Raw genomic sequence first — 18,165 nt, 5'->3', positions numbered from 1 at the left:
TCCTTTCTGCAACGTGGCAAATCCAAAGGTCATTATGCTATGTGAAATAAACCAGGTGCAGAAAGAAAAGTCTCTAATTATAAATGGAATCTAAAACAGTCAAACAGAAAAATAGGGCAGAACGGTGACTGCTAGAAGCAGGGGTGGGACGGGAAATTGGATGTTGGTTAAACGGTACAAACTTCCAGTTTTAAGACAGATATATTTTGGCAGTGCCTAGCAAATATATGAGAGACCTGCCGGTGGGCTACAGTCGAGTCCCAGAGAGACCAGGTAATGAGAAGGAGGGCCCAAAGTGGGACACACTGATGGCCCTGGGAAGGGCAACTAGAAGAGATCACCCGAGTTAACTGGGGGCAGGGAGGATGGGATGGGGGTGGGAGGATATGAACTTGAGGGATCCAGTTGGGCAGGTTTGGAGGGACTGAGGGGGAGAGTAATGAAAGAGATATCTTGATGGGGAGTGGGGCGCATTTAGGGGTTAGAGAGAAACCTAGTGCCATGGAAACTCCCGGGAATCCACAAGGACGACCCCAATTAAGGCTCCTAGCAATAGTGGAGAGGGTGCCTGAACTGGCCATCTCCTGTAATCAGATTGGTGACCACCCTAATTGTCATTATAGAACCTTCATCCAGTAACTGATGGAAGCAGATGCAGAGATCCACAGCCAAGCACTGGGCGAGCTCTGGGAATCCTGTTTAAGAGTGGGAGGAAAGATTATACCAGCCAGGGGGCTCAAGGTCTTCACACAGGAACCCACAGAAAAAACCTAACCTGGGCTTATACAAGTTTATAGACTCTGGACGACAGCTAGGGAGCCTGCATGGGACTGACCTAGGCTCTATGTTGTGACAGCTCTGTAGCTTGGTCATTTGTGGGATCAGAGCCTGTCCCTAACACTTGAGCTGGCTTTTGGGAACCTATTCCTTATACTGACTTGCCTTGCCCAGCCTTAATACAAAGGGAAGAGCTTAGTCCTGCCTCAACTTGATAGGCAGTGCTTTGTTGACACCATAGGAGACCTGCCCCTTTCTGAACAGAAACAGAGGAGGAGTGGATGGGGGGGTGGTGGTGGAGAAAGGAAGCAGGGGGAGGGAACAGGAGGAGAGGAGGGAGGGGAAACTGTAGTTGGGATGTAAAATAAATGAAAATTTTAGTTAAGAAAAATGCTGAAAAAAAATAGATATATTTTAGATACCTAATGTACTGTTAACTGTAGTTAAAGCGTCTGTACTTGTATTTAGTTTTCTCTTCAATGTACCCATTTAAGATTGCAGTTTCTTCAGATTATATTGCTTGGCCAGTTTTGAAATGAGGAACTGGAACCTTCCTTCCCTTTAGCTGCCTCTTGTTCCACTTTCTTGCTCACTGAGTGGGCACTCACTGAGCACCTGGGATGTAGCCACACAGGGCTCTCAGTGCAATCTCTGATCTCAGCTTCCCGAAGGTGCTTCCTGCCTACCTCTTACCACAATCAACCTTTCTCTGTGGACATCGACTGATGCGAACATTTACCAACATGTAGCTTCCTACACTAGAAAACTTTCCTGTTGGAACGCAAGGACTCACCTCTGACTACAGGATTTGGGGGCTGCTATGAGCTATTCACCTTTGGCCTCCAGCTGCTCCATTCACAACTCAAGGACATCTCTTTTCCACACAGTGCATTGCTAGCTGTAACACAACATCTCGTGTGCTTCCCAGTCCTGGGCTTTTCTCATGCTTTGGACGGAGAATTCAACCGTGACTTACTGGCCAGAGAAAACAGGCCTTCGAGACCCAGTTCTATGGTATGTTCTTCGTGAGGCCTTCCCTGACCCTCCCCCCATCTCTGTGCTCATGTAGCATTTTGTTCACACTACTGGCTTGTCACCTCCCTGCCACATTTTAAGCATGTGAAAGGCAGAGTCTTGTTTTCCTTCTTGAGGCACAGTCGTATAAAAAGTTGTGCTGTCTGTGCCAAGGTGACATCATTATCGGTTACATCGGGTGTTCAAGTGCATTCGTGGTTGCTTTTATTTTTGTTTGTTGTTACTGTTTTTCAGGCCCAATAAAGGCAAAAATCATCTAGTAAGAGTCAGATCCCAGGAAGGACCCAGGACTGGCTCTTGCCCAATGGAGCTTCTCTATCAGTCCTGGGGTGACCATGGAGGCTGCAAGTTAGCAAGTGTAGACTTGTTCCTTACTAGTTTCTCCACATTCCTGTATCAACTAATGACTCTACAAATCTGTTCTGATGGCTGATGGCAAGAGCATCAGTGTCACAGTGTCACAGTGTCAGGAATACAGATCTGCCAGCAGAAGGGAGCAGAGGGCAAAACCCACATCACTGTGGCACAATATCATCATTTTATGTAAGCAGCATTTAATTGTTACACTATTAAAATATTGAAAATAAGGTCAAATTCACCATTTTCTTATTTAAATATTATTCCTTTTATTATCCAAGACCCATTAGATTTTACATTGAGGACTTAATTTACTTTCTTGTAATTGCTAATTGTTTAATTGTTAATTCTACCTTTGTTTTTTATATTCATGACTTGTCCACAGTTGAATTTAGTAACATCAAATGAAAAACAAAACTTTTAATAAAGATGTATTTTAGTTTGAGTTTATTAAAAACAGAATTCATATTGTCTTCTAATATGACCAGCCAGTGGGGAGCTCAGACTGGCTTCACTGGTAACCCCAGGAAAGTACAAGTTCTTGGCTGCCACTGGCCATGACCACAGGGACATGTTGCCCTATAGGAGAGGCAGCCAGACTTTCAGTGGAATTCTTGAGTTAAAGTTACATAGCATAATTTGTCATAAAACTACCCATCATTTTAGTTGATAATTATCCCAGGAAAGAGATATGCATATAGAACAGAGAGACTCTAAAAATCATCATATATATATATATATATATATATATATATATATATATATATATATATGTATCTTGTAATTCACCAAGGCTCTGGATATAATCAGATTTTCTAGGAAAGTGGAAAATATACATTGTCTAAGCTCACAATAGTAGACACACTTAAGACAAGATTTCCAGCCCTCTTGTTCTTTTCTTTCACTTCTATGCATACCCATTTGGTCTATTACAGCCCAGGGCAATCCCTGACAGTGGCTACTTCACTACTTCACTTGGAAACAGCTTGGGGAGTCAGGAACGCAGCCACTTTCTAAAAGCAGACTCTGGTGGACCAATAGCCAAGGATCAACGATGAGGAAGGGGCTCCGAGGTATTGCCACAGGTGGACGATACACTACAGGTTATCAAACACCATTCTCCCAGCAAGTATTTCGGTCACAGATAGCTGTCAGAACTAAAGGAGAACAGACGCCACCCACGGAAGACCACTGGAAGAGGGACTTGAGCAGTGATGAAAACAGGGTGGCGTGAGACGGCTGAGCAAAACATGCAGGCTGACTGGAACACTCACTTGTAGAGACTCGGTCCCAGATCAGTTGTAGGACACTGCTAAATCAAAGCTCAAGAGGATAGTGTGTTGTAATGCTCTTGAGTGTGTAATGCTACTGAGTGTGTGTACACAGTGTTGTTCAGGAGTGCAGCCAGGTCAGGTGGCAACAGGAAGCTCAGCTGAACTATTTCTAGTAGGCTGATTTCATCTAGCATTAGAATTACTGATATGTGGCATAGCCCTATGGAAAAATCTGTGATAAATCCGCTGCTTCCATCCCATCCAGTCTAACCAAAATCATATTCTTACAATCTAAGATCAGGATTTGCACCAGGGATAAGTCTTGAGAAAAAAATTTGAGAGTATCACACATATGACTTTCTATTATAAAACTATGCAGAAATTAATTTCAAAGCCATGATCAGCCCAGATGTTCTCCTTTTGGTGGTTCTGAGCATATTTTATTTTCTCATTTTTACCCATGCTGCACTTCCCCACATTTTAACATTGCAAAGTTCACACAGGTATAAAGTCATGCAGATGAATTATTTTACCTTTGCCTGCACCTACATCAGGTGGAAGAATACCAGCTTAACGAAGGGAAACAGAAACAGGACACTGTATAGTTAGATGTAACACACCCATGAGCATGTACAGCCATATAAAAAGAACTTAATAAAATTCTAAGGCATGCAAGAAGAATGAAGCCTGTCATATCAGGCACAGGGACAAAAATGTATTGCTGTCCCCACACTTACCCAATATTCAAATATAAACATTACTTAAGGTGCATTATTCTAAGAAAGCTTAGGATGTTTTTCATTTTTGGATAGAAATTTTAATTTTGTATGCTATATAGAAGCTACAGAAGATACCCAACAAGCAGATGATTCAGTCCTTAAGTAATTTTATAACTTAGAGACATGCAAAACCAGAAAATAATTGACAATACTTAAATGCTTTTAGGATTTCTTTTATTTTATATGTGTTATTGCTTTGCCTGCACACATGTATGTGCACTGCATGCATGCCTGGCTCCCACCAAGGTCAGAAGAGAGCATCAGATATCCTGGAACTGGCTTTACTGATGGTTGTGAGCCATCATGTGAGTGCTGGGAAGTGAACCTGGGTCCTCTGTAAGACAAAAAGTGCTCTTAACCACTAAGCTGTCTCTTTAGCCTCATTTTTTACAATTCCTGTTCCTTTTCATTGAATCAACAAATTTCTGAATCACTTTTGAAAATAGTCAATTTAATGGGAATTTTTTTTTTTTTTTTTGCTTTCTCCACAGATGACATACCAGAATACATTTCTTGGTTAAGTATAAAATAAGTGCACTAATTAGTTGTTTTTAATTTCTTGCTAGAAAGTCTTAATCAATATGTAGAGGAGCAAATTGTTTCCAGTGAATCAGGACTAGAACCAACATTATATCTCTGCACATAAGTGTATGTACTTATATGCAAAAAAGTTACATTGAGCTTTGAACTCAAGTGTCCTGAATATTGTTATTTCTTATTCCTGCTTCAATATTTTGAAACACATATTTATTTGTACATGTGTCTATTTGCTTAAGTTTATGTGCATCATATGCATGCCAGGAGCCAGTGGAGGCTAGAAGAGACCATCAGACCTGGAACTGGTGTTACAGACAGCCACCCTGTGGACACTAGGAACTGAACCTGGGTCCTCTATAAGAACTGCAAGTGCTCTTAACCGCTGAACCATCTCTTTAGCCCCCTACACCAATATTTTAATATAAGTTAGAAGTTTCATATAGTCTTGAAAAATAAATAACCAAACAGCTGAACAAAATAACTGATTTCCCCATTGGGATGAGAAATTACAAATAAGTATGTGATTGGGTAAGATGGATATTCCATGGTACGAAAAAAGAGAAGGAATAACTTCTCCCTGCTTCTGAATCCCCTGACATGTGTAATGATATGGATTTTATACATACCCAGCTTACCTTCGTCCACAGTCGTTATGGCTTCCTCTGTGATCTGGCTGCCTGATCCCACCGATGTTTGTGCATAGAAATAAAACTTGTACCGAGTACTGAAATTTAAATGGTTTAAAGTCCAGCGTGTCTTGTTGGCAGGAATTTTCAAATCCACCAGAGGGCCTAGTTCATGTGTGCTGTTAACTGCCGATGAAAAGTGACACACAAGTGCAGTCCCCGTTAGTTGTCAGAGGAATAATACTGCAAATCATTGTTTCAGGGGGAAAAAAGTCATTTCCAGTTTACAAGCCTTTTACAATCCTGTTCATGCTTTGCCTAACATACTCATAACTATTCAAATTGTAAAACACAACTTATAGTATAATGTAAACAAGTGGAAATGTGTTTCCCTGTTGACTTAAAAACTAGGGGGCTTTTACAGTTGGGTTAAAATAGCAGTTTTTATTCTGTCTTTGCCGATGGAGTTCTATACTGCTAATAACTCCAAACACTTCTCTTGGCATCTTGTGGCCAAGGAACTTCCTCTTCATTTTCCGTTGCCAGATAATGGTCTCCTGACCTAATGAGAGGCCCCTCCCTTCAGCCCTATGCTTAGCAATCTGTTCTAAAGAGACCGTAACTTTCAATGGCATAGACATTATTTTTCTATACAAGTATGTCTGAAGCTCTTTCTGGAACAGTTCCTTCCATTTCATTGAAGGAAATGAGCAGCTTGCATTTTACAACAGGAGTGACTTACTTGGCTGATATCTTAAGGTGTACTCAGTCAGGACGCCATTTGGGTGGCTTGGCGGGTCCCATTCCAAAGTGAGAGAGTCCAGTGTAGGATTGACAATTTTCAAAGATGAGGGAGCACTGGGGACTTTTAATGAGAACCAACAGTCAACATAATTTTTAAAAAACATTCCAAAGTGAACACACCTGCCCTATTTACACAATTGATCTGAGTTTGGGTTTTCAGGTTAGTTTTTGACTCAGCTGAAAATACATGGATACAAATCTGTGATAGGGATATATTTCTTTTCTTCTCCTATTTTTTTTTAAAAACTACTTCCATTTAAATTCATTAAAATCATCTTCTCAAAATACATAATGACTATCTTTATAGGGACTCAGACAATCTATTTTAAAGCAGACAGCGCTTAACTCAGTTTGCAAAAGTGAGCTGTTGCTAAGGGAGACCATCCATGCAGGCCTTTGAGAGGAAGCAGCTGTGTTCTGGCCCATTAAAGACTATTTCCCCCAACAAACCAGGTGTCTCCACATAGTCCCAGCACCCTGCCTAGTGGGTTTTGGGCCCGGCCAGGTTGCCCAAGTGCTGAGCTGTGTTTATCCCAAGTGCTCACAGCTTCCCAGGATTGGAAAATAAAAAAACAAGAGCCCCATATGTCAGCTGACCCCCTAGCCCAGCATGGAGAAGGCTCAAGGGCTTCCTGTCTCCTGGGCAGAGGCTGGCAAATTACCAATGGAAACAAGCCTGGTCTTCCACTCCCATATTCAAGAGGCTCACGGCTGATTTCCAATAGGATGTTACCTTCCTGCCATATTCCCTAGAAACCCTTTAATGATACCAGTATCCCCCCTTTACTCCAGCCGGAAACTGGAGAGTCAATTTGGAGTTCTTGTTTTCACCATCTCCTGAGATGCTAAATCCTGGCAACTCTGTTTGCTCAACCACATCCATTCCTTCATCCTCTCTGCTTCTCTCCTCTTCCCGGACTTTCCCTGGGCCTGCCATCATACCTGCCACAGGCTTCTAAGCTTCAACTTAATTAATTGATTCTTAACTTTTGGAGGCCATAGGTCTCTTCTCTCTAGAAAAATATGTTGACAGGCTGCACTGTGTTGTTTCAGGAGGTTTGTGGTATTTCTCAAATGTCTCAGCAGACCCTGAAGGGACTACCACAGTCTGCAGGCTAAGAGCTTCTGGCCTACAAGTTAGCATCCATGGCATCCGGGATCATGCATGATATGGGTCCTCCCCCATTGCCATATCGCTTTCCTCATCCTGGCTGTACATCTTGCATTCAGTAAGAGCTGTGCTTTTTAATACCTTTGTGACTTCAGACAAACCATTCTTTCCCTCTCCCCTTTAGTCTTTAATAGCATTTGTCTTTTCTGTGACCCCTTGAGCGATCCGAAGGACCAACATGGGGCCTCACTGATGAGAGGTTACAGTGCGAACAGCCCCTTCGGCCTCAGCAACTTGAGTTCTGGGACTGCAGGCACCACTACGCCTGGTGCAAGACCTCTACCCTTCTCACTCAGTACAACTTAACAAGAAATCAGGAAAGCGTGTGAGTCAGCTCCAACGCACAGAAATATCTTCCCTTTGGGCGTCTTTTCTTACATCTTTCTCTCAGCACTCACACTTTCCAGAGGGGGCTACTGGAGCTTCGAGAAGTTACAGAATGTGACTCAGCTGAGAAAGCTGGTGACTCAACACGCGTTAACGATGTTTCAGATAGCCTACGCGAGGAGGAAGAATTTAAGGGAAAGAAGGCATCTGGGGACAGCATTCGATTCTGAAGCTCTGTGTGCGGCCATTAGTCCTATGTGGGTGACATTCTGCCAGCTTTATGGGTGCTGTAATTATAATCACACATGTAGCTCCCGGAGTATCCTCTCAATGTGGGCCTTCTATAGTACAAAACCTTTCCGGATATGCCCCATGCTCCTTGATCCCAGAGACACACCCAGTGCTTACCTCCCTCTGGAGTATGGAAGCCTCTGTCGGTGCTGGCTGGGCCCTCCCCTTTCCCGTTGACCACTCGGACATTGAGAACGTAGTGACTGTATGGTTGCAGCCCTGGCAGCATGCCGTGAGTCTTGTTGCCCTGGAAGGTGAGGATCTTCTTCTCAATGTGGCGTCTGTTCCTTTTGGATGAGCTCTGAGCCTTCCAGTAGTAAATCTGAAGTGGAAAGAACCGAAGTCAGGGACTCACAGAAAGACAATATGATTCCCCATGCTTATAAAACCGAAGCCCTGGGGCTGGCAAGGTGGCCCAGCTGGTAAAGGTCCTTGCTATGTGAAAGCCTGTCAACCTGAGTTAAACCCCTGGGACCCACATACAGGTAGGAGGAGCTAACCAACTCCACAAAGTTGTCCTCTGATCTCCACACATGCACTTCTCATGCACCCTATGTACTTGGAGGAGTGCACATGCATGTGTACAGGCATACACACATTTTTTTTTTTTTTTAAAGGGAAAACTGGCTGGGCGGTGGTGGCGCACGCCTTTAATCCCAGCACTCCGGAGGCAGAGCCAGGCGGATCTCTGTGAGTTCGAGGCCAGCCTGGGCTACCAAGTGAGCTCCAGGAAAGGCGCAAAGCTACACAGAGAAACCCTGTCTCGAAAAACCAAAAAAAAAAAAAAAAAAAAAAAAAAAAGGGAAAACTGCTGTTTTCTCAGAAAAATATCTTGGTTCATTTTACATGAGTATTAGTAAAACTGATGGACAGTGCTTCTTAGACAAGAGGGACAGAAGCCCATAGACAATGAGGAACCAAGTCTACACAGTGAAGCTCTGCTTTTTTATTTTATTGGAGGAATATAAAGGAAACAGAATGGGACTCACTTGATTTTTTTTCAAAAATGAGAAAAATGATCATAATGAAGGTTTAAGTATTTTAGCTACATAAGTTTTACTATATTGTTTAGTTATACACATTTTAGCATATCACTTAATTTAATCCTCACCCTAGTGAGGCTTTTATTATTATTTTTTTTTTTTTGTGGTACTGGTGAGCTTATGGGTTCCTGACAGATTCTTCCAAAGCCACAATGACCCTATACTGCAAGTCTTGGGTTAGCCCATTAGACCACACTACCATCTAATAAAAGTTCTTTTGAATTGCAGGCATGGGTTTTGGAAAGGTAAACAAAGTGTTGCCTAACTTTGATCAAAAGGCAAGAACTTTTGCGTATTACATTTTCCTGAAGGCTTCTTAGGAATTTAAAGGCATCTTATCAAGGTAAGCCAACATATGCCAAATCTGGTTAATATTAGAAAAATAAAAGAATCCAGTGCAGTACAAAAAATATACTCCAGGAGCCACTGTCATATCAAAGTAGTGATAGAAATATATGTGGAGTGTGTATGAAAAAAAACTCTAGGAATCAGTCTTTCTGTGCTTTTTTAAAAATAAAGATAATTAATGTTTATAAGGATGACTTGGTTATGGACTACAGAGTCTTAAAGTATAATTCGTCCAATTGTAAAAGGCCACACTAATAAATTTGTCCTCTGACCTCTTAAGAACCAGATCAGAGCACAGATTTATTACTGCTGTCTATATAACTGTAAAGCTAGGTGCAAATTGTTCTAGTCTAATTCCTTAAAAATTAGTCTGCCTTATTTCACATGGACTATTCAGTTGGTAGAATGTTCCAGAAAAGGTAGGAAACCTGTGAAAGGCAGATAAAACATCATTTTCTCACCCTGGATATATGAGATTTCTTGTCAATGGTAGCTGGGTTCTTTTGGTATGGCTGGAGGCAGTGAGCAAAGAAACTCATGAATTCACAAGTTTATCAACAGATGAGCCACGTAATTTCAACCTAGAGTGGTGTGCGTGACAAGGGGCCCTCCATGGCCCTGCTACTAAGTAAAGAACATGAAGTATTCTCCCTTCACCTACCCGGTAGCCTTGTAAGTGTCCCCGGACACTCTTCAGAGGTACTGGGTCCCAGTGTACCTCTGCCAAAGTACTGTTTACCACATTGACACGCACATTCCCAGGAGCCACCATCGGAACTAGGAACAAGACAAGAAGTGGTGGTGGTAGGGCAAATAGCTGTTATTTTTTATTTCATGCAAAAATGTCACAATATTCGATAATTTTGACTTGAAACACACTCCACACTATACAATAGAGTCCTGTACTATGGATTGATGATGGCTAAAAGTAGACATTTTTATTAATTCATTCATCAGATGCCATGACAGCAACTTTTTCTTCAACTTTGTAAACTTCTACTCCCCATCCCCCACCACTACTCCCCATCCCCCACCACACACACACACACACACACACACACACACACACACACACACACACACACACGGAGGTTCTGGGTTTGGAATCCAGAGCTTTATACACATTAGGAAAGCGCTCTACCAGCAAGCCATTTCCCTGGCACTGAATCACTATTTATCACAGAGTATGTCATATAAATGCAGAGAAATAAGCAAAATGACTACTACTTCTCTTCCCTTGCTAGCCTAGGATCCTCTGGAATAGCCTCAGTGTGCACCTTGGTAGGTCTGTCCATCTGGGAAAGGGTAGAATGGAAATATCAGAGGACACTTACGGTCTTCTCCAGAATGCCCCATGACTGCAGCTGGTTCTGGAGCAAACCCCACATCATTCAGGGCTTGAACTTTTATGAGGTATGGGACAAAGGTTGGTGTGCCAGAGACAATGTATTTGGATACATTGGCCACAACCACAGACGTCCACTCATCATCACCATCTTTCTGGCGCCAGCTCACTTTGTACTGGAGGCCAGGCCCATTCGATTCAAACCCATTCAAGGGCTAGGGAGAAAGTCAGACAGAATGACTGTACAACCTTTTACAGGAATAGCAAATCCAATTCCTAGACCAAAGAAAATGAATGCTGAAACACTAAATGCAAGCTATTAAATACCCACTTCTCCAGGGATCTCTTCTCTTTTCTCATCTGTGATGAAATCCAAAGTCTGTTTGGAACTAAACTTTCAAAGGTTGTAAATTGTAATTCCAAAGTAGTAAATAACACACATAAAGCTTCCAAAGACTGGCTCCAGAGGAGAGTGTGGAATCTTACAGCACTTTAATCATCTAGATTTACTTTACATATTCCGGTTTGTGTCATTGCACATCATTGTTCACTTGGAGATGGAAACTTATGGACTGTTTCTCTATTAAAAATTTGAGTCTGTCTGTTCAATCATATATGCATACGCACAAGCTTAGATCCAAGACAAGTTTTGAAACTATACAAATAAATATTTTTATTCTAATTGTTCATTTTTCAGATCCAGAACACACAGATAAGGTAAATAAGAATGATTATAATAATAATTTGACTATTAGAAATAGCTTGATGCATGTCTTCCAAATGGTCTCTCTGATGATAACAGTAGCTAGCATGTTTTGAGCACACATTTGTGTGCGGCATTATGCTAAGTACTGCACATACATTAGTGCCTTCAGTCTCATGCAGCTGTATTATTATTCTCACCATACGGACGACTGATAGATACTTGGTAATTGACTACATTTACCAAAGCTGGGATTTTCAACTGTCCATTTTGGCCCCAGAGATGGAACTCTATACAACACTGCCTCTAAATAAAGACAAAATGTTTTCTCTACAATAGCCAAAAAGGAATATAAAGGCAGATATTATTCTAAAACAACCTTTTCTGCTCAGTCTATAAAAGATTGAGGCAAACAGAGGCTTCATGGCTCACCTTCCATGTAATCACCAAGTTGTCGGGTTCTGTGCCTAGTCCTTCCACAGCCGTGGGGTTTTGATCTGGTTCTAGAAATGAACCCATCACACATGAGTAAGCTCTGGCTCCCCGGCAGGAGTGAAAACCCCTTCTCTTTGATGTCAGGTACCTGTGTTCCAGCCTTACCTGCGGCTTTCGTCAGGTATTGCTCTGATGCCTCGCTGGGCACACTCCGCCCAATGCTGTTCTCCGCCATGACTCGGAAGGAGTAATTCACATAGGGAGACAGTGTCAGCTGCGCTGTGGTCTGTGTTCCAGAAACTTCAGCTTGGTGGTGCCATATCCCTGCCTCATGCATTGCATCTTCATATTCAATGATGAATTCTGGCCATGACACCACACATACCACAAACTCAAGTCAGTGAATTCAGTCATCTTACGGACAGGTTGCCAGAGATAATTTGTGGCAAGCAAGAGTAGCCAGACACAAGTCATTTTTTTTTTTTCAAGAAAATTCTGTTAGGATACTGTGAGTTCAATACTTAAGGACATGCAATATTTGTCATTTCCCCCTTATCATGGGGGAGCTCAGCTTAGTTATAACTGTTTAGACCTGATCCATATATTCTAATGGGAGGTTTAAATATATGAAAAGGTGCTCAGTTATTGTCCTAGGAAGGAGTAGCTACAGTAAACACAGCTAAGGAGCTGTTTCTCACTGGGAAGATCGACAACAACCAAATGTCTAATATTTTGTGTGACATCTCTCAGACCTCCTGGGAAGTATAAATTGATACATCTCTATCCAGGATGATTGAGAATATCTAACAACTTTTTTTTTGAGAATATCTAACAACTTTAAACATACAGTCTTTGAGCAAATGAATTTGAACAAATGTTCTCACCCATGTGGGGTAAAGACACATACAAAAGAATCCATATTGCTGCACGATTTGCAGTTGAAGCAACCTAGTTACAAACAAGCTAAATGCCTGCCAGCGGGGCATATGTAGCCAAATATGGTCCATACATACACTTGGGATGCTCTGCACCTGTTATAAATGAGGATGCTCTGTACGGACAGAAATGGGATGTTTCCAAGTGTACTGTTACATGGAACTGAGCAGGGTCTACAATAGTACATGCTAGGTGGTATGCCTGTCTAACAGCAAAAAGACCTGCTAGATAATATACACTTGGAGGTACGTGGATTTCCTGTCAGAAGGTGCACACTCATTAAGAGTGGTGTGGCCTGAGGAGCTTGCAGATGTGAGTGGGAGGAAGACACACTTTCCAGGCGGTACAGTCTATACTGCTAGAATGTTGTGGTGAGCCAGGTTTTAACTCTGCAAAAAATTCAGTATTTAGGTGTATCATACCCTGCATGAAATTGGCTTGAGGGACTTAACATTTTCTACCTGATGTTGCTGTGTCTTATTGTGATAATACCATGCCTCTGCAAAGCATTTCTGTAGGTATCTATGTGCTGTGGTTTCTTCCACAACTCAAAATGCACTTGGGAGGCACTCCCTGCCCCACTAAAATATTAGCCATCCTGGGGCTACAAGAAGTCTTGGGTGGGTGGGAAGAACATGTCCAGTCCACAGACTGCAAAGCTAAGTGTGGCTAGGAAATGAAAAGATGCTGCTAAAGTGAAGACCACTGGGGCTGACAATCAGCACTTCTTATCTACTGAGGCTCAGGGCAACATAAACCTAAGGAGCAAGTGACAACTGTCCACAAGTTCCTTACCCTCCCACTGTGTGCTTATGACTAGTTGTCTCCTGCAACAGATGACCCAGCAGGGAGCTGACACAGAGCTGCATCTTTTCTAGTCTCCTTTTTCATCCTCGATGCCTCTTCTTCTTCCTTCTTGCTACTTTCATTTCACTGTATTAAATTGTATTTATGCCCCCTTCCAATTAGCTACTTTTTACTTTCAAACTTTCTCTTTATTGGGAAATATTTTTTTCCAATCTCTCACTGTTTGTTCCTTTTATACTGTTCTTTCCATTTCTCCCTGTTTCCTTTCTTTTAATCCAGCCTTATTTTTCTCCTTTCCAGTCTTCCTTCCTACATCCCACTCATTTGCCACTTCCACTTTTACCCTGAATAACTCTGAACTTCACAAAGCCGTGCACATTGGTTCTGCTCTGTTTCCTCTTTGCAGTAGGTTTAATCATTTGAAGTTATTTCCTGGACATTGTGATGTTACCACTGTAGTAGTCTGTTTTCTCCTCTCTGAATGGTAGTGGCTATTCAATAACATAATCCCCCATGTGAAAATAAAGAGATACTTTCAGTTAACAGATGCACCAATCACAAGAGAATATTCCGCTCTGCTGGAAGGTGCAGTAAGTCAACATTGCTATGATTTTGGAATGATCTGGGAGGGCAGTTGGTCTTCCTGAAGCCCACACTTGGAGGTAACAATGTATTTCAAGTTCACGACTGACTATGTCTGCCTCTTGGGTATCTCTTTAGCTTTACAATCAAGCCTTGAAGCCTATCATATTCTGATTTATTAAATGTTTTTGTATTCGTATGTCTTGGTCTCTCATCTGATTTTATTCCTTCTGCCAATGTCATCAAAGTGAAGTGCTGACACTGTTCAGCATGTCATTTTGTAGCAAAGGACAATGGGAAAAACCCACCCATGTTAGAAATTGAAGACCTGTTGTGTATGAGCAATTCTATCACAAACTGTAGGTCTGTAGTAGAGCACCAAGTTCAGTTTCCCAGTGTTTAGACTAGCCTTTCAGCACCTCCAAGAAGCAGTGGATTAAATGACTGACTAACAAAATACATTTCTCTACTGTGTCTGTGCTGGGTAGTTTTATGTCAACTTGACACAAGCCAGAGTCATCAGAGAGGAGGGAGCCTCATTGAGATAATGCCTCTATGAGATCAGGCTGTAGGCAAGCCTGTAGGGCATTTTCTGAATTTATCATTGATGGGGAGGGGTCAGCACATTGTGGGTGATGCCATCCCTGGGCTGGTGGTCATGTGTTCTATAAGAAAGCAGGCTGAGTAAGCCATGAGGAGCAAGCCAGCAAGCAGTACCCCTCCATTGCCTTTGAGTCAGCTCATGCCTCCAGGTTCCTGCTTCGCTTGAGTTCCTGTCCTGGCTTCCTCTAATGATGAATAGTGATGTGGAAGTGCAAGCCAAATATGCTTTCCTCCCCAAGTTGCTTTAGATCACGGTGTTTCGTTGCAGCAATAGAAACCCCAACTAGGACAGTGGCAGACATGTAAGGCGATTCTTCACGATCTTAAACTCAAATGATAGTCTGTTTGCTTAATTAACATTTTTGGGAATTAATTAGTTGTGCCAGAAGCTATGTCTAGGAGCAGCTCCATCTCTGAAGAGCACCATATTGTGGTTCTAACAGCAGTGATGAACAGAATGCCAGTAAATGCATTTGCAAGGAATTACAGCAGTATATCATAAAACTGTTAGAGATATTGCTTCAGGAATAGCCATTAAGTTTACCAACCATAAAGCAAACACACGACGTACTTGTAATGGGGCTATTGTTGTCATCGCCTGGAGTCCATGTGAGCTGAACACCTTTGTCAAGTTGATTGGTCAGTTCTAAATCAAAGGGAGGATTCGGGACATCTGTGGAGCAAACACACACACATACACAAGTGTTTAACTCATTTTAAAAGGCAGTTTCATTCTTTATCTGTGATGCTATGCACAGAGGGACACTTTAGAGACACATCACTCTTGTTGGTCTGTGAGCATGCGATGGAAATGAAAGAGACACAACTGAGGTTGCTGAGAACACTGCACACCCAAGCCAACCCATCAAGGAGTTCTGTTTACTTGCTTTTCAAGACACACAAAATCACTGCTTGCCAAATCCACTGAGGCAGAGCAAGGGTCCTCGGCACGCTCAGTGTGTGTCCTCTCGTGAGCAGAAAGGAGCATCAGCAGAACACAAGGGAAGCAGAACAGTCAAGGCTGAGAGACAAATGCAGGTGAGTGACATGCGCTGTTCAGAGGATTGTCAGTGTCCCGAGGCTCGGTGGAAACTCAATCTGGAGGCTCCTGAGGACAGTTTTTAAGGGTAGGGAGCTCTCCGAATGCACAGGTTCGCTTCCTCTCAGGCAACTGCTGGAACCAAGGTTACCGTGAAGCAGGGCTGCCTGCTAGAATGATGCTCTTGAGAGTTAACTCTCTTCTTGAGGCTTTGTTTTTTTTTTTAAATTTTGCTCCTGGAAGTGTGTCTGACTTCTAGGAGACCAGACATATATATGGGCTCTTTTTTTCTCATCAGTAAGGCAGTGTTAAATGTTCACAGAGGGCAGGTTTTACAATGACTGATTAGTTCTTCTATGTGAAAATCAGGCTAAGATTATGCCACAAAATTATGTTTTGTATTTGTGTGTTGAATAAAGATGAGTTTCCTAAACAAAAAAATTTCTAGAGATAATTTCTGATTATTTTCCAGACTCAAAAGAAAAAAAAAATAACAAAACATTGGTAGGTCCCTTCTTTTGTTCATTCCCTAGTGACTTTTCTTTTAACACAAAATGAGTAGGTTTTCTCAGACATAAAAGTCAAATGTTCTAAACACCCATGTTTTCCCTGGGAGTATGTTGCTCAGAAATGGAATCTCATAACAAAATAGTATTCTCTTATGTTTATTATTATCATTGGTGCGTTATATTTGTATATTGTGTATTTGTGTGGGTATGCACACACTCATGTCTGAGCACATAAAATACAGAAGATGATGTCTGCGAGGTGGCTGGCTAGTGATCTCCCAGGATCTGCCTGTCTCTGTCCCCCAATACTAGAGTTACTGGCATGTTCTGTTTATGTATGGCTACTGGGGATTTGGATTTACATTCTCCTGCTTTCATAGCAAGTACTTTTATCCACTAAGTCATCTCCCCAGTTCCAAAACAAATCTTAGGAGACAAGTAAAACCCAATTGGCAGAAAGAGTCTAAGAAATGGCTTTTTCATTCTGTAAAATATGGATGATAGGTCTTGATAAACGAATATGCTTCCATACAAGGAAACTATCAAAGAGGGATTGTATATGATGGAATAATTTTATAATAGCAAATGAAAATTTTAGAAACAACTGGAAATACAATGAGCAAAATAGTCCAACCTTACACTACACTATAAGGTTTTAAGAAATAATTGACTACGGCAAACGAAGCCCATGATAACTGACAGTCATTTTCTGTAAAGAAATGCAGTGATGTGACAGCGAAGAGAAAGCGATGTCTGCATGTGTGAAGTTACTCAACAGAAGACAGAAAAAGAAGACTCATTAGTTTACCGTAAATGGGGGCTGGAGTTGGAGTGGGAGCTAGAAAGGACATTAATAGAAAGGATTTTAATCAAAATTAGCAATGGAGACATAGAAGAAGACAGAAGCAACACAATATTATTTTTTTAAGCTCTCTACTTAGCTGTGAGCTGTGGCGCTGATAGGTAGGCAGTGACAATTCAGGAATACAAAACCCCGCTGACTCTATATTAGGTTACTTCTCTTAATTTTCTTATAAATGTCACTTATATGAGCATCACCATTTTGTCACAGTCTGTATGTCTACACAGAGCAAATTTATATGGAAACTGTCTCCTGAAAAGCATCTCTGGAAGGAGAAAAGCACCCACCCTTGTAGCTAGGAAACTATAACAAACACATATTCAGCCTCTACAATTTTCTTCCCCTCCTAATACGGAGAGCCTGGCTGTGCTGTATTCATTCTCGCTCTTACCGACAACCCGGAGCACAGCGCTGGCGGAAACGCTGTCCAGCGTTGTGTTGGCCGCACACGTATACATCCCTCCATCATCATCACTTACATCAGTTACCACCAGATGATCCTTACCAATGGAGAATCTGTAAACAGAACACACGGAGAGCAGTCGAAATGACATAAAGACACAGCTGACTGAAGACTGCCTTCCCAGCAGGCAAGCATCTTGATGGACTTGATAAAAGAGAAAGGTAAACACCTCAGCAATTAGAGTGAGCCCCATATATCACTTGAATAATTAATAAACCTGGAAAACATTCAGGCTAGGAGGGATATTAACTCTAACAAGCTTTCTGCCAGGCTTCTGGAGTCTTAGGAGACTCTGCAGCAACCCTCCTGGGGTAGGGACAAAAATCACACGGTATATCATGACTGTGTACAATTACTATATGCCAATTGTTTTTTTAATTGATAAAAGTTACTGCTTGAATCCTGAGGTGAGATGGGTGGCTCTAGATGTACCCCCACTAGAGTGCTTCAGTTAGGCTTTTGTGGTTATTTTGTTCCACTCAATTTCCATCAGAGTGCAGTTTTTTTTTTAA

The 18,165-nt window shown here is 41.8% G+C and overlaps 1 protein-coding gene across 49 annotated transcripts in view; it reads right to left on the bottom strand.

Annotated features, from left to right (window-relative positions):
* Nrcam (neuronal cell adhesion molecule) overlaps positions 1 to 18,165 on the bottom strand; it is a 280,815-nt gene that overhangs the window by 23,605 nt on the left and 239,045 nt on the right. For 13 of the 49 annotated variants that reach the window (XR_003735962.2, XM_028882713.2, XM_028882712.2 and 10 more), the window contains 11 exons: positions 17,582 to 17,706; positions 17,137 to 17,166; positions 15,352 to 15,453; positions 12,018 to 12,215; positions 11,850 to 11,920; positions 10,704 to 10,929; positions 10,031 to 10,146; positions 8,096 to 8,300; positions 6,128 to 6,250; positions 5,386 to 5,571; positions 3,977 to 4,012 (listed from right to left, as the gene is read on the bottom strand). Coding sequence is in view for 48 of the 49 variants with exons in the window: in XM_028882713.2 (XP_028738546.1) it covers positions 3,977 to 4,012; positions 5,386 to 5,571; positions 6,128 to 6,250; positions 8,096 to 8,300; positions 10,031 to 10,146; positions 10,704 to 10,929; positions 11,850 to 11,920; positions 12,018 to 12,215; positions 15,352 to 15,453; positions 17,137 to 17,166; positions 17,582 to 17,706 (1,418 nt within the window). In the remaining variant the exon portion in view is untranslated. The remainder of the gene's footprint in view (positions 1 to 3,976; positions 4,013 to 5,385; positions 5,572 to 6,127; positions 6,251 to 8,095; positions 8,301 to 10,030; positions 10,147 to 10,703; positions 10,930 to 11,849; positions 11,921 to 12,017; positions 12,216 to 15,351; positions 15,454 to 17,136; positions 17,167 to 17,581; positions 17,707 to 18,165) is intronic. The other 36 variants (XM_028882726.2, XM_028882715.2, XM_028882718.2 and 33 more) reach the window with 6 other exon arrangements.

This window comes from Peromyscus leucopus, chromosome 14 (assembly GCF_004664715.2).
Source record: "Peromyscus leucopus breed LL Stock chromosome 14, UCI_PerLeu_2.1, whole genome shotgun sequence".
Lineage (NCBI taxonomy): Eukaryota > Metazoa > Chordata > Mammalia > Rodentia > Cricetidae > Peromyscus > Peromyscus leucopus.
This window is presented reverse-complemented; position numbering and strand designations above follow the sequence as displayed.